The following is a 15,939-nucleotide window of genomic DNA, read 5'->3' on the forward strand; positions in this document are numbered from 1 at the left end:
GTGGCGGCGCTGGGACACGCCACATGGCGCGCTAAGGTATTCCTACACTAGAAAAAGTCCCCCGGGATACTCTCCAATTAGTTCTCCCGCGAGATATTGGGCTAGCATGTTTGAACTTCCGTATATACTTGGCGGGCTAGCTTAAAGGGCTTTTTTTTTTCCTTGACTATGTTGTACCCATAGATATGCTGATATGGGCCTTGTGTGTCCGTGGAGCCAGCATATGCACAGAACACGCATGCAGGAAAGAGCGACAAAACCTATTCGGTGCCTTAGGCGCTGCTTAAAGGCGATTTCGTACATGGGTGCACACCCCCTGTACTCTAGGTCTAGTAGCAGGCTGGCCCATATTCTTTCTGTTTTATATGTGTGTTTTCCACCTGGGTTTTCAACTTTTTTCTTTCCTTTTTATTTTTCCTGATTCATTTTTATTTTTACATTTATTTTTCTAAATGCAAGAACATTTTCCAAAATCCATGAATTTCTTTAGAAGTGGTGAACTTTGAGAAACAAAAAAAACGCGTTTCTTGTTTTGTTCCTTTCGCGAGAGTCACGGTTTTACTTCCGCGAGAGGCACGGTTGTGCTTTCGTGAGAGTCACGGACGTGCCTCTCGGAAAGGGAAAAACAAAACGTGTTTTCTGTTTTTTTTTCTTTCACGAGAGTCACATTTTTGCTTCCGCGAGAGGCACGGTTGTGCTTTCGCGAGAGTCACGGCCGTACCTCTCGGAAAGCGAAAAAAATACGCGTTTTTTTTCTTTCGCGAGAGTCACAGTTTTGCTTTCGCCAGAGGCACGGTTGTGCTTTTGCGAGAGTCACGGGCATGCCTCTTTCGGAAAGGGAAAAACGCGTTTTCTGTTTTTTTTTCTTCCACGAGAGTCACGGTTTTGCTTCCACGAGAGGCACGGTTGTGATTCGGCGAGAGGCACGAGCATGCCTCTTTCAGAAAGAGAAAAAACCATGCTCCCGATTTAGTTTTTTCGTCCGGTGTTTTTCATGAAAAAGAAGTTCGTCAAAACCTGTCAACATTGGATCTAGTTTTGAAGATCTCGACGCGAGGAATCCAATGGTGAAAACGGTTTGAGATTTGGACGCACGGTTTAAGAGATAAAACGTTTTGAATAAACAGATGTACGAAAAAAGGGAAAACTCCCAGGTTGCGACAAGTGGCGCGCTGCATGTGCGCTACTTGTCATGACCTGGGAAGGTGGAGTGTTCTTTGCAACGAGTACTTCTTAATTAGTGAGTTCGACTATATTGTACCCATACATATGCTGATATGGGCCTTGTGTGTCCGTGGAGCCAGCATATGCACAGAACACGCGTGCAGGAAAGAGCGACAGAACCTATTCGGTGCCTTAGGCGCGGCTTAAACGCGATTTCGTACATGGGTGCACACCCCCTGTACTCTAGGTCTAGTAGCAGGCTGGCCCATATTATTTTTATTGTGTGTTTTCCACCTGGGTTTTCAACTTTTTTTCTTTCCTTTTTATTTTCCTGATTTATTTTTATTTTTAGTTTTTTCTAAATGCAAGAACATTTTTCAAAATCCATGAAAAAATTTCAGAAGTGGTGAACTTTTTTATTTTTTGTGAACATTTTTCGAAGTGCGTGAACTTTTTGTCAAAATTGATGAACTTTTTTTAATTACTTTTTTCGAAGTTCATGAACCAGCTTTGGTTTCTTTGTTATTGGTAAAACGTCCACAGACTGATGGGATGCCGTGTTAGATGGCAAAATGCGTCTAGACCGCTCAGTTCAGACAGATACGAGCGGTTTGAGAGCCCGCGTTGAAGATGCCCTTTGTGGAATATCATTTTAGCAGTTCTTTGGAATGGAGTACTAGCAATTAGTTTTAAGAAGAATTTTCAGGATTCTGTTTTGCTAATAATTTGAGGGCTGCGCTTACAGTAATTTATGTTTTGGACTTGGAAAACCAAACAGAGCTTGGAAAACCGGATCCTTAAATACCCAACTATTCTTTTTTTTTAAGGGCTCTGAATACCCAAGTTGACATGCTCTTCGAGCGAGAGATAAAGATCAGCTCCCGAGAAGAAAATAAATCTGCTACTACCTGGCACTTCGAAAAAATGCTAGCTAGCCTAATTTCAGGATGAATTCTTCATCTGGCCTCCACTTGAATTAAGATCATCAACAGAACAATTTGAATACGTACGAATGACATTTGTATTGCATATCTTGCAGACAGCCTAAAATTAGACAGAGTAGCACGATTACAGTTACAGTTACAGTTACATTTTTCTTATTTCTACTTTGCTATACGGCAACCTATATAGAGTACCCGAGCTTTGCATGCATGGTCTCCAAACATATCGGGTGCTCGAGTACAAGTACAACACTCTCACACACACACACACCATATCTATAGGTACACACATAGTGCTGTCACATAAAACTGCTAAGCGTATACACCACCTGCTTAGCCCAAACGAGGCCGTGGTATATACGCAGTAAAACGCCGATGGCAAACCCGTGGTAACACGGCAAAGGATCATACGAGGCGGCATCCTTGATTACTTTCTATGCCGCACTTACCAGTAAGGATTCTGAAGTAGGATCGGTGTACGTACGTAGCTGTAGATAACCAACCAGTCTGTGACTTGGCTCCTCCTCGTCTGTGCGTGCGGGGTTGCTACATGGCGCGGCCGCCGCCGCAGCGGTAGGTGACCTCGCAGGTCTTGCCGACCCGGAGGGTGTACTTGTGCTGCGGCTTGACGAGGAACATGGGCAGGTGGAGCAGCGACTCGCACACGCACCCGGGCTCCACCTCCTTCAGCCACCGGCAGCAGTCCCGGTACGCGCGGTGCTCGTCCTCCTCATCGTCGTCATCGTCGTCGTCGTCGTCGTCGTCGTCCTCGTCCTCGTCCTCGTCATCGTCGTCCTGCTCGTCGTCCTGGTCCTCGTCCTCATCCTCGTCCTCGCCCTCGCCGCCCTCGCCTTCGTCCTCCCCCTCGCCCACGTGGCGTCCGCGGCGGCGGCGGCGGCGGCGGTGGTGGTGGCGGCGCCTGCGACGAGTCCGCCTAGTGCGACGGTGGCCGGCACGGACAGTGCCGTTGCGGGCTACAGCCACGTGGAGCACATCAGGGTCGACCGTGATCAGGGATGTCGCGTTGCCACCGCCGCCGCCGCCACCACCACTATCATCACCGCCCCCGCCCCCGCCTCCGCCTCCGCCTCCACCGCCGCCGCCTCCCTTGTCGTCCTCGTCGTCGTCCTCATCCTCGTCCTCGTCCTCGTCATCATCATCCTCGTCCTCATCATCGTCGTCGCGATGGCGGTGCTCCGGGCTGGTGGGCGGGAGGATGGCGCAGGCCTGGCTGGCGAGGGCGAACTGGCTGCCGCAGTACTTCCTCACCTGCCCGAGCTGCGCCTTCACGGCCGGCGGGCCGAGGAAAGGGACCAGCAGGACGGCGGCGAGCACCGCCACGCGAAACGCCAAGCCGGCTGCCATGGCCGGCACGCCAGAGGCTCGACCGTCGATGCAGATCGATCGATGTAGCTCAACTCCAGTTCTTGGAACGGTCTGGGTGTGGTTGCTGGTTCGCTCGGCACGCACGTTCTTATAGGTGTGTAGGTTGGTTGCTGTTGGGGAAGTTGGATGCGTGCGTGGGGTTTTTCTTGGCATGTCTGCTGGATTGGAGTAGAAATGTGGGTGATGAGTTGTAGGTGATTCATGCACGTGGCGTGAGAGTTCTACTGGTCTTGTCCTCTTCTTTTTCCCTTCGGAACATTCGATCAGTCTTCTCTCTATTGTTCGTTGCAAGGGGCAGCAGCTCTTTGCGTGACTTGCTTATTTTACGTGGCCCTTTGACCATCATTTCCCTATATATTATGAAACTACATTTCATGATAGATCTAATAATATTGATTTGATATTGTGAATGTTGATACTAATTTCTATAAGTTTCGGCAGAATAGAGACACTTTAACTTCGGACAAAACTTATATGAAAAAAAAAAAAGAACCAGAGGGAGTACATGCAAAAGAAGGATTTACAGTTATGGCCTTGCTATTTGACTATTTTCGCAATCACTCGACGGTAGATGGGGAAGTCGATTTAACACAAAGAAATATGTAATATAACGAAGATAAGTTGCTACGCGGATTTTTAATCGCAATTGCTATTCTTTAGTTGCCTGAATTTTTGTGTGTTTCGGTCAATTTTTGGCTGGTGAAAACCGCTGATCAAAAGAGGGGGGCGATGCGGACGGCCGAAACATTGCCGACCGATGCCAGGCGGGAACGACACGGCTGGCCTTACAGTGCCCCGCGGAGGTGAGTTCGAGAGTTGACGATACGGCGCGGAAGGGATGGCTATGTTAGCAGTGGCTCGGCAGAAGTGGCGGCTTGAGTAAGGCGGAATGGCAAGGCGGCGCAGCAGCAGCAACGCCGGCTATGGGTGGCAAGGGAGGGCGGTTAGGCCGGTGACAACAGGTGGGTCGATGGTAAAGTCAGGCAGGCAGAGGAGATCGTTGAACTTGTTTTTTTTTTCTCGAGCAAAGAAAACTGTTGGTTCCATTTCTATTAGTTTATTAGATCATTTTTATTCGCGATATATGCTTGTCATAATCCTCTACAATTCTCCATTGCACTTCTTGTACTACATCAAAGGGGCCCATACATACACCTTTATATAAGGACTGAAATCTGTAAAATTCTTTGAAACTCTTAATTTTGTGTGTCTCTTCTATCTTGTTGCTCATTCCTAAGCCCTTCTTCCCCATTACATCGGATCATATACCTTGAATATACTACTCGGTTTGTTTTGCTACTACTAGTCTCTGGCTATCAGGCAACAAGTGCTCTCAACTAGGGCTGGTTGGATAGCCAACCGTCATCGATGAACCTGATGTCCACGAACCTCTGCACCTCTGCATAGCTCATGTGCTTCTCCCACGGCACTCTTCCGGACGTGCCGGAACCCGGGCCACTGCATCCGACCTCCGCAAACGTCACCTGTGACCTGCCAAAGAAACAACCATGCGTAAGCATACAAACGTCAGCCAAAAACAGCACCGTGAAACCAGGAGCTGACGTAACTCACACATCTTGGCCGGGCGTCCACTTGTCCCACCCCTGCGGGACGACGATGCCGGCCATGTTCACCTGGTAGAACACCACGGTGGCCTGCTCGTTCCACGCGCGGCCGAGGTACTGCCGGCCGGAGCCGGTGATCATGCCGCCCTTGAACACGAGCGCCGCGTTCCTGCCGCCGGCCCTGCCGTGCGCCGTCACCCACCCGGGGTGCTGGGACCACGCCGGCATGTTGGACATGAGGGTGCAGTCCTCGTAGATGGACTGGCCGTAGCCGAAGATGAAGTCGACGCCGCCCTCCACGAGGCAGCGGCGGAAGTAGTTCCGGCCCATGAGGTCGCAGAGCGTGTCCTGGAACCCGTGGAAGGCGCAGTCGTAGAACGCGCCCTTGTCGCCGTCGATCAGCACCGCCACCGCCGGGTGCCCGCCGCTGAACGTGTTCTGCGTTGCGTGACAGAGCATTCTCGCGTTAGAGAATTTTCGTCCATGTGTACTCGCGTGCGTTGCGTACGTGTGTGTCACTGGCAAGTACTTTGGGGACTGCACGTACGTAGTTACCTTGAAGGCGATGTTGCGGGCGACGAAGTTGTCGGCATGGACTGTGAAGGTGGCGCTGGTGTACGTCGGCGAGATGTCCGTGAGGTTGCGGCGGTGCCGGCCTGTGATCGCGGCGATGCCGGGCGCGTCGGTGCCGTAGCCGTGCCCGTCGAAGTTGATGTCGGTATTGAACGACCCGTCACCTTGGAGCAAAATGAAGCCTTTCTGGCTTGGGATTGTCACCTTCTCCCTGCATGCACGCACAAATTAACGTGTCTGGTAGTGCGAAGTGGAAAATCAGCAGGCTGGTCATATAAAATTATGAGAGTAATGGTACACCTATAAAATTATTACATGTTTAGCGTAATCAGTCAGGTGAGGGATTGTTATTGGAGAATAGGGGAGGAAGGGCCCACCCCTTGAAAATTGGAGGGGGGGGGGGGGGGGGGGGGGGGGAGGGGGAGGGTTGGCAGGGGAGAAGAGTTAGTTAAGGAAATTTAAGTCAGCTTGTGTGGACGTAGGATTATCGAAATTATCATGCCATCAAGAGCTAATCTTATTAATTACTCGTATAATAAAGTTGACTATACAACCCTTTTCGGTTCATATGTGGTTAGATGAGGTGCTAATAAGTTTTTTTTATTTTAGAAAATCGTTTCTATCTATTCATCAAAGGCTATGACATTAAAAAGAATTCCAGAAGTAACATATATTATATTAAGGTCCGTAACATAAATTATATTCAGGTCCGTTGACCAGCCAACAACGACTACAAGCACTACAACTTAGCAATCAAACTCCCTAAATGCATAGGTTCTTAGCTTTCTGTATTAGCTCCTTCATTTAATTAGTTGTAGGATCTTAGTAGCATGTAAAGTTTGTAGCCTGTTTTTGGCATGTATAAAGTAAATATTATTCCTTAAGTACACATGGAAATATATTTGAACTGAGTCTAGATGAAATGCCAATAAAATTTGCCATCATCTAAATATATGAAATTATAGTTAAAAAAGGTGCATAAAGTAAGCGATGGTCATAATCTATTTTGGCCCAAACATTTTCCAAATATGTTCTACCAAATCAGTTTTGAGTGCTCTATGAGTCACTCGATCTCAGATTCTTACATCCCTTTGTAGCACCTGGGCTAAACCAGTATGTCACCATGGGTGAATACTGATGGTAGGACAATGGATGTGCCCACCTCCTTGTTTAAATTGAGAATGTTAGTCATATTTTATCTTTCATCCTTGACTACCATATTATGAAAAATGATGCAAGTTATCATGACATTCTGGATATCACCCCTGTCATACAAACGTGCTGCGCATTGCAAAACAGGTAGTCAACCATGCAAAACATCAAAAGCACATTTCATATCCTTCCTTGCCCCCTCCTAATGTGCAGCAAACAACTTATGATTTGTCTCCTCTTTAATTAACCTACCACGTCAATTTTTGGCCTATGTGGCGGCTTAGCACCTGTAGAGGATTGAGCACTCGAAGGGGTCAAAGGTTGGCTATTATGGCCTGTTCGGAACTCCTCCCGCTCCATGCTTCTCCAACTCCGCAAGCGAAGCCGGACCGAACGTCTGGGCTCCGCGGAGTGAGCTTCACGAAGCGGTGCGGTCCTCTAGTGCAAAATATTGAAGCAGCTAAAGCCCAGCTTCACGAACTGGAGAAGCGAGGAGTCCGGCGTATTCACAAGGGGATGTCACCGCCAAGTTGTAAAAAACGATTGACACAACTCGCGTCAGACTCATGTTCCCTGAATCTGTACGCAACAACCCACCTCTCTATCGACATCTCTTCCCCTCGTAACCTACACATCGCTGTCGGTCGCTGCCTCCACGTCCGATTCCACCCCTTCGCCAGCCGGCGAGCCTCTCCGCCGGTAGATCCGACCATTCCAACCCCGTTCCTATTGGATCCTGTCCCGAAGGAGCACTTCCCCCGCCGACAGCAAGGAGCAGCAACCCCACCGGCAGGAGATGCCCACCTTGACGCCATTGATGCCGGTGCTCATGTCATCCTCCGAGCCACCCTCGACCCCTCTCCCCAATCCAAGGTGAGCTTGCCTTTGCTTCTTCCCTATGTCAGTCATGGTGATGCTACTGTACATGTGATGGGAGAAGCCGCCAAGCGAGCCGAACGCATTGGAATAGCCTGGTGAAGTGAGAAGCTAGCTCAAGAAGCTGAATTTGTGGAGTTTTGATAAGCTAGAGAGGTTCAGAACACGCCCTTAGTCTTTCTCTCTTTCTCTTTCTTCTTGTTTCACGCTTTTACCTACGATCACGCTATAGGCTGGCTCTTGCATAATAGCGTACTAGTTCTCTTTTTTCCTTGTCCCTCTCTTTCACATAAGCAAAAGTGTCATGTAAGAAGGCTTATAGCCTACTACTCCTTTCGTTCAGGTGCACAGGATGCCTATTGGAAACAAGAGATTCCAAGAGTACTAGTTGTGGTTGTAAGTTATATCCTTTGTAACCCATGCATCACCTCGTTCAGCTCCCCTATGCAGCAGCCTTTAACTTCTCTGCTCTCCTTCACAGACATGGTATTTCAATCCTTCCATCTTCGCACGTGCAAGATTAAATGTCTCTTTCATTTGTTTTTTAGGGCACATGATAGACTCATTTCCTCGATCCTAAACATAACATTAGCCTATCATAGTGTGTCTGGTCTCAAGCAACTCCTAAGATGCCTATGCACCTGGGCTGCGGGGGGGGGGGGGGGGGGGGGCGTATTATACTTACACTAAAAGATGAGGAGTCATCAATTGATGTACTAATCAATTAGGCCATGTAATATCTTTATTTACTAAAGAAGTAAAGAAGATACTCCCTTCGGTCATTATTAGTCTGCATATAAGTTTTGTCTGAAGTCAAAGTATATGTACTTTAACCAAACTTATACAAAAAAGTATGAACATACACAATGCCAAATCAATATTTTTTGATTCATATGAAATGTAGTTTCATAGTATATGTATTTGATATTGTAGTTGTTGACATTTTTTAATATAAATTTGGTCAAACATTGCAAAGTTTGACTTGACAGAAATCTAATACGCGAAGTAAAAGGGACCGGAGGGAGTACATTCGGGGTACTTTTGATGCTTAGCACATTATTAGGGCAGTCCAATGCATGATGTCTTAGTTATATCTAATATATATATATATATATATATATATATATATATATATATATATATATATATATATAGCAGTCCCAGTGTACTATATGTTAGTGTTATATCTAAAAATACTAGTCTTCCGTATGCACTTTGTCCCCACTCGTGTGCATCCGGATCAATTTTTCAGTCGGTCACTCATTTTTAAATTTCTCCAAGCCAAGCATGCCAAATTTTTAGGTTCCTTGTGACTCTGCTCTCGGAAAAGAAAGAATTCCTTGTTGATATGAACAGTCTATCATTCTTAGTAGGCCAAGATGTCACATACATCCCCACTCAGAGGAACTGATGTCCTCGTCGACGCAGCAGGAACGTTCCCTCTTAGCACATGTCCATGTGCGCCAATGCCAACTTTCACATGTGCACAATGTTGTGTGCTATGAAGGGCCACACACGCCATGTACATATCTGCACCTCTAACCCGTACAGGCCCGTGTAACCACAAGGATAGAATCTGATACCATTTGTAGTGCGCGCCCCGGACACAGCCATCGGATCCCGACTGTTGCATCTGGTGGGATCTATACTGGTAGCACAGACAATAGTAGTCTTTCATGCCACATTATCCTCACTCATGCGCACTGGAGCTTCCTATTATGTCAGGATGCCACACCCTTTTATGGGCAAAACATTGTTGGGAAACGTGAAATAATCACACGTCTCCCATTAATGTCGCATAATTAGCCGTTGCATGCCCTGTAATTAATTTCACTATAGTAATAACTTATGGGATCAGGCTCATATCAAACAAGAAAACAAAATATATCAGGCGCTATAATTACGATGCCTGACAAATATGTATGGGCTTGGGTGGCCATCTACTCTTTTAAACTACCCTTAGCTAGTTTTACTAACCACTGTAATGAATCTTCTGATCTGGTGTGGCTTAATTTTCCTATTTTTCACTTCTTCCCTTTACTTCACAATTAGGCACATGGTTGAGATTCAAAGTTGATCCCTTAACCAATTAAATACAATATCACTTAGATACAACACCTAAGAGAAAATGCATTAGTGTGATTGTCACTAAAAAATCTACTATCTGCGATTATGCATTGAGATCGAATGCATTGGGAGTGCCCTTCTATTGATTTCATATTTTCTTGGGTTTATGTATCCTACTGATTTTGTCTTAAGTGAAATATCCTTAAGTTTAACTACATTTGTATCCCATTAGAATTCTAAATTAATTTATAGAAACAAATGTTAATATCTACAATACCAAATGAATTTCATATTTCCTCGGATTTATATGGCCTATTGTTTTTTTCATAAGTTACATATCTTTATGTTTAACTACAATTATATCCCATTAAAAGTCTAATTGACATTATATAAGCATATATATTAATATTTATAATGCCAAATCAAGATCACAAGATATATCATTAAATACACATTCATAATTAAGGTCGTGACATTCTTCACCCCCCCCCCCTCCACCGTATTTTTACATCCTGTAAATTTTGTCTTACTTCATATGCAAAAAGAGTGCGTAAGAAAATATATAATCACCGTAAAAAATATTTTATGTTACATAAAATTACGAATGTAAAATATACATAAAATGTAATTTTTCTGTTCTATGACCTATATTTTTGTTTTTCTTGCCAAATTTTACGTAGTGAATCAATATGAATGTAACTATTTGTATACAAAACATAATATATTTATGAAACAGCCGTAAGATTACCTGGATAGAATAACTTATTCTGCTGGGTGATGAATAGTATTACTATTCATAATTATTTATTGAGTACTATAAATGTTCAGATTTTGTTTTATAAATTTGGTGAAAATTTAACGAGTTTGATATAAAGGAAGATTTATAAATGTTTTGAACCCGAACTAAGAGACTATAACTCTACTTGTTACCGGAAGACAAAGTAAGTACAGTGTAATACTTTTTCCATTTGTAAACACATATCGTATGGCAAATCATCATGTTACGTCAAATTCTTATAACTTTGGCATATGATTCAGAAACATAGGATATGTCTGGATCTGGCCCAAACTTACCCCATCAAGTATTTGGCTAATCAAAGATTTTTATTACATTTACCCACCGATGAGTTAGCTAAGATATTAACAAAAAAGTCACTAGAATGATCACATAACAATTGTCATTGCCGAAAATTTGGCAACCAACCAAACATAAACGAAAATAGAGGCTAACACATGCTTTACCGCACCATTCTTCTAATTTCGAATTAATTTATTTTTCTTCCAAGAGTTATACTGCAGATCGCTGAGCAAACGCGCACCTCTGTGAGTGCTATTGGGTTGGCTGTTCAGGCAGGCCCTTCCGGTTTTGGGGAGGTTTTGTTTGGGTTTTTTCTTTTCTTTTTTTTTCTCTACTAGTTTTTCTTTTCATGTTTGTTTTTTTATTTATTATTTTTCATATATTTTATTCATGAATATTTTTCAATTCAGGAGAAAAATTTAAATTCTTGAACATTTTTTCAAATCCATAGATATTTTCATAAAAATTGTGAACTTTTTTAATATTCCGTGAAGGTTTATTCAATTCCATGGAAATTTTTTATTTACAAATATTTTTAAATCCAAGAGCATTATTTAAATTTGTGACCATTTTGAAAACATCAGGAACAATTATAAAACTCATGAACAATTTGTTTAGAACTATGACCATTTTTCATATCTATGAAAAAATTATAAAATTACGAGCATCGTTCAGATTCATGAATGTTTTTAAAGTTTGTGATTTTTCTTGGAAATTCTAAAAGAAATTTAAAATACCTGCATGGTTTTAATTGTTTCGAAAGGTGTTTTAATAGAATGTAAATTTTGATATAGTCATGTGGGACCCATGACCCAACCAGACCCTTACGGGCGAAGTCCACTTCGAGGAAATAACTTAGAAGATCTCCTAGATCACTATTCCTAGGGAACTTGTTTCCTTTTTTTGTTTTAAGTCATGAATATTTTCAAATTTATGAATAATTTTTTGAATTTGGAAACCTAATTTAAATTATCGATAATGTTTACTTCAAAATTGTGAATATTTTCTAAAAATCTGTGAAGATTTTTTTCATTTTCATGATTTTTTTTCTAAACACAAATTATCCACAAACATTATTTAGTTTGTTTTGACCATGTTTAAAAGATCATGAACAATTATAAAACCCATGAACATTTTGTAGAACCATGAATAATTTTCCACATCCTTGAAGAATTTATAACTTACACACATTGATGAAATTCACGAATGTTTTATAGAATTTGTTAACATTTATGGAAATTCACAAAAATATATACTTGAATGTTTTTAATTTTTTTAAAGGAGTTTACTAGAATGTTGGTTCTCATAATGTCGTGCGGGGCCCATGATCCAACCACACCCTTACAAACGCGAATGTCTCTGCCTCAGTGCTTCGCGTGAAAGTCGTCTGAACTGACAAAAAAAAATATCAACTAGGTGATGAATAACAGACGATCCAAAAATACCTACTTCCTCTATAAACTAATATAAGACCGTTTATAACTAAGGCCCTGTTTGATAGCAAAGTATTTTCTAAGTATTTTGAGAATACTACAGTTTTTTAGATTACCACAGTTTTATTTACAATGAGCTGTTTGGTTGCCCCTAAAAACTGTGATTTTAATACTACAATATTTGCCAAAACACAGTTTTTTCTCTGTATTATAAAAAGAACCCAAGACTTCTTTTTTTTTAACTGAGCTGACGAAAAGAACGGAGTCGCACCTCGTTATCTTCTTCCCTGCTATTCTCAACTACTCGCCTCCCTCTACAAAAAATGTTCGCGTCCGTCACATGCCGCCGCCGCCGCCCTGTCGTCTTTGTAGATGCGACTGCGCGCGGTTCCCTTTCCTATCAGCTCCGCTCGTGTTGGGATTGACAACTCGCCGCCGCTGCATGTAGGCCTCTCTCTGGCTGGCCGTTGTCCCATATGCTACAGGTGCAACTCCATCGCACCCCATGGTGACGCGGAAGAAGGCCAAGCAGCCCGTCCTCGTGCAGCTCTGCCGCTTGGTTAGCCGTCGGCTACGCCATGCTGCCGAGCTTCCTTTTTGGTCATGGTTGTTCAACAGAGTTCACTTAGCGCAAGCTTCTTTTCTTATGCATGCTGATGGTAACACGATGCTCTATCGCCATGTGCATGGCATGGCCTTTCTTTGGCCTATCACTTTGCTGCATGCAATGACTAGCTCAGCTAGCTACACAGACGGGTTTGCACTCCTAACACTGCAACTGATTTTACGTCGCTGCGTCAAACAGGTCCTCTGTATCGTCAATACTACAAAATACTCTGTTTTGTCAAAACCACGATATGTTATACCTACATGCTAAATTACTGTAGTTTATTGATACTTTAGTTTTTACAATACTTTACTATCAAACACAGCCTAAAGTAGTGATATAAAATATTCTATATTAATCTACAAAGGTAGTATATCCGTTTGAGGGACCAGTAATATGAATGAGAGGGAGTACAATTAGTTCTGCCTAGAGTCCAAACACACCTATCGCACAAATAAACGATATATTCTTTTGAAATTGCTCATAAATAAACGATATAATTAGCATTAGCAGTAGTACTACACTCCTACATGTACGAACCTGTAGCTCCCTTGCTTGACGTAGATCCTGACCCACTGGCTGTTGCTGTACGGCACGGCGTCCACCGCCGACTGCACCGTCCAGTAGTCCCTCACTGGTAGAAAAAAGGCCTTTAGTCCCGGTTTACAAAGGCCTTTAGTCCCGGCTGTGCAACCGAGACTAAATATGCGCGACTAAAGACCCTCCTTTAGTCGCGCCTCTTACGAACCGCGACTAAAGGCTTTAGTCCCGGTTCTCGTGGCTAACCGGGACTAAAGGCCTCCTCCGCAGGTTTAAACCTGGTTTTTTTGCGAATTTTTTTTATTTTTTTTATTTTTAAATTTCTGAATTATTTTAACCTCTAATCTCTAATCAACACCCCTCATCACTGCTCAATTTATCCTCTAATCTCTAATCACCCCTCATCATTCCAAATCATCTAACTTCCCGGACGGTCACCCATCCTCTCACTACTCCAGCCTGAGCACGCTTAACTTCCGGGTTCTATTCTCCCTCGTTTCCAAGTCTGCACTTGTTGTTTTCCTGACAATAGTAGGATGTCAATTCTATTAACCCTCAGGAATTTAGCTTGAGCATGAAGTGACACATTTCACTGTTTGAGTTTGAAACTATTGTTTTAAAAAACAATAATTATTTAGTAACACTAATATTTCTGGAATAATTAGTTTGACCATTGTTTGACCACTGTTTGACCACAGTTTGACCAGATTTGACCAAAATTTAAAAAAAACTGAAATAAGTATTTAGTAACACTAATATTCTAGAATAATTAGTTTGACCATTGTTTGACCACAATTTGAATTTTTTGAATTTTTTGCCTCTCCAGATCTTAAAAGCCCCGTATCTTTTTTTCTGTTAGGTTTTTGAGGATTTTGAAAACGTTTAACGGGGTTCCCCCGATTAAATTCGGATGTAACTTTTCGAGTAGATGATTTTTCATATAAAAAACTTTTTCATCCGAGTTCGTATGCAAAAGTTATGCCCATTTTAAGAATTTCCAGAGAGATTTTGCAAATAAAGTCGAAATTCATATTTGTTAATTTTCCCAACAACTAGACCACATATCACATGAGAAACTTATTTTATTTTATTTTTTGACATTTCCATCATTTTCTTTTGTTTTTTCTAAAACTGAAAAGGCGATCCACGGGAGGGGGGGGGTAGAGTTTGAAAATGAGGCCTCAAATCCCTTTAGTCGCGGTTGGCCAGACCAACCGGGACTGGGTCTGGCCAACCGCGACTAAAGGTTCGGGCCTTTAGTCGCGGTTGGCCAAACCAACCGGGATTAAAGGTTAACCTTTAATCCCGGTTGGTCTGGCCAACCGCGACTAAAGGCCTTCGGGTCAGCCTGAGGACCTTTAATCCCGGTTGGTCTGGCCAACCGCGACTAAAGGCCTTCGGGCCAGCCTGGCCAACCGGGACTAAAGCTCCTCCCGTCCGCCAGCTGTCGACCGAGCGCGCTGGGCCCAGATAGTTGGTCGCGGGTCTCCTCCCGAACCGCGACTAAAGACCTCTTTGATCGCGGTTCGATTATTTTGGAGACTAATGGAGGCGTATGGAACCTCCTGACCAGCATAAAGACCTCTTTTTCTACTAGTGCCCTCCTCCGTGTTGATCCACGGTGATGGTCCTGGCCACCGGTGCCCAAGCAAGGCTCAATGCCGGCCATCGGAGCAGCAGGAACACACCGACGACGAGGCAGAACGGCCGCATTGCGCGCAAATTAAGTACTCTGGTCGTGAAGAAAGTGTTCCCGGCGTAGTCGGTAGCTCAAGCAGTGTTCAATGGATCGACATGTGTATTTATAGGCGTTTCGTGCCCACAGATACAATTAGTCGGTGCAGTGTCCCAGAGATATACTTCTTTTTTGCGGGTAGCGTCCCAGAGATATACACGCGTGTCTGCGTGATTTCATCCAGATTGAAATGTATATCTTGCACCCTCAAAAAAACAAAGACATGTATATCTTGCATATTTGCAAGTTGTTATTACTTCACGTATATAAAGACATTTAGTTGTAGAAAAAGGGATTGTGCTCAAAATCGTGTTTTCATATCCACTGGGATATCTCTATCTCTATCTCACTCAATATATACTTCGGGGCCGGCTAGGGTCACCTGACTGCATTTTGGGTCATTCGAATTCTGATATGCCCTTCATTCCTGATTAAACGGTCAGACAACTCTGAAGTACAATCAAAATCGACTGAGAAGCTTTTCGGCTAAACAATATTTCTACGCAATCAAGGTTACTGATTTCATTTTCAAATCCGGCATCTCCTCCCGTCCAGTCAAATTTCAAATTCTCAAACTTGGATCCCTTGACTTTGAAGGGTTTCGTCCTTTTCTTTTTGACCAGCTAGAAACGGCCGTATCGCACTGTGCTCGCTTCCACCATTGTTATAATGCCTTTGCCTTCTCCCCGCTGCCCCCACGACCCGAGTCCATCATTGGTCCATTTACTTATCCCCACCCGCCTGCCCATGCACCACAACAGCAACCTCCCGCGATCACAACCTCGCCACGCGGCCGGTCAGCCATGCAAGCCTCCCTGGCCC

The 15,939-nt window shown here is 43.7% G+C and overlaps 2 protein-coding genes across 2 annotated transcripts; both read right to left on the reverse strand.

Annotated features, from left to right (window-relative positions):
- Positions 1-2,167: 2,167 nt before the first annotated feature.
- On the reverse strand, positions 2,168-3,977 carry LOC109785768 (uncharacterized). Its single transcript, XM_020344360.3, has one exon. It carries the CDS (start codon positions 3,642-3,644, stop codon positions 2,652-2,654), a length of 993 nt encoding a protein of 330 aa, XP_020199949.2. The 5' UTR covers positions 3,645-3,977; the 3' UTR covers positions 2,168-2,651.
- Positions 3,978-4,629: 652 nt separating this feature from the next.
- LOC109785769 (probable pectinesterase 66) lies at positions 4,630-15,110 on the reverse strand. The gene is made up of 5 exons (XM_073508042.1): positions 14,983-15,110; positions 13,383-13,472; positions 5,612-5,840; positions 5,064-5,494; positions 4,630-4,982 (listed from the first exon to the last, which is right to left on the reverse strand). The coding sequence occupies exons 1-5, from the start codon at positions 15,093-15,095 to the stop codon at positions 4,829-4,831; spliced, it is 1,017 nt and encodes a 338-aa protein (XP_073364143.1). The 5' UTR covers positions 15,096-15,110; the 3' UTR covers positions 4,630-4,828.
- Between the last annotated feature and the right edge of the window lie 829 nt (positions 15,111-15,939).

Source organism: Aegilops tauschii, chromosome 2 (assembly GCF_002575655.3).
Source record: "Aegilops tauschii subsp. strangulata cultivar AL8/78 chromosome 2, Aet v6.0, whole genome shotgun sequence".
NCBI classification, from domain to species: Eukaryota; Viridiplantae; Streptophyta; class Magnoliopsida; order Poales; family Poaceae; genus Aegilops; species Aegilops tauschii.

What these genes read in the sequence shown, in the direction of transcription:
- LOC109785768 (XM_020344360.3), bottom strand. Translation starts at nt 3,644, where the DNA reads ATGCCAAGAAAAACCCCACGCACGCATCCAACTTCCCCAACAGCAACC.
- LOC109785769 (XM_073508042.1), bottom strand. Translation starts at nt 15,095, where the DNA reads ATGCGGCCGTTCTGCCTCGTCGTCGGTGTGTTCCTGCTGCTCCGATGG. An exon ending in GTGGATCAACACGGAGGAGG is followed by an intron (nt 13,473 to 14,982) that starts GCACTAGTAGAA and finishes TCTACCAGTGAG; the next exon opens with GGACTACTGGACGGTGCAGT. An exon ending in GTCAAGCAAGGGAGCTACAG is followed by an intron (nt 5,841 to 13,382) that starts GTTCGTACATGT and finishes GCGTGCATGCAG; the next exon opens with GGAGAAGGTGACAATCCCAA.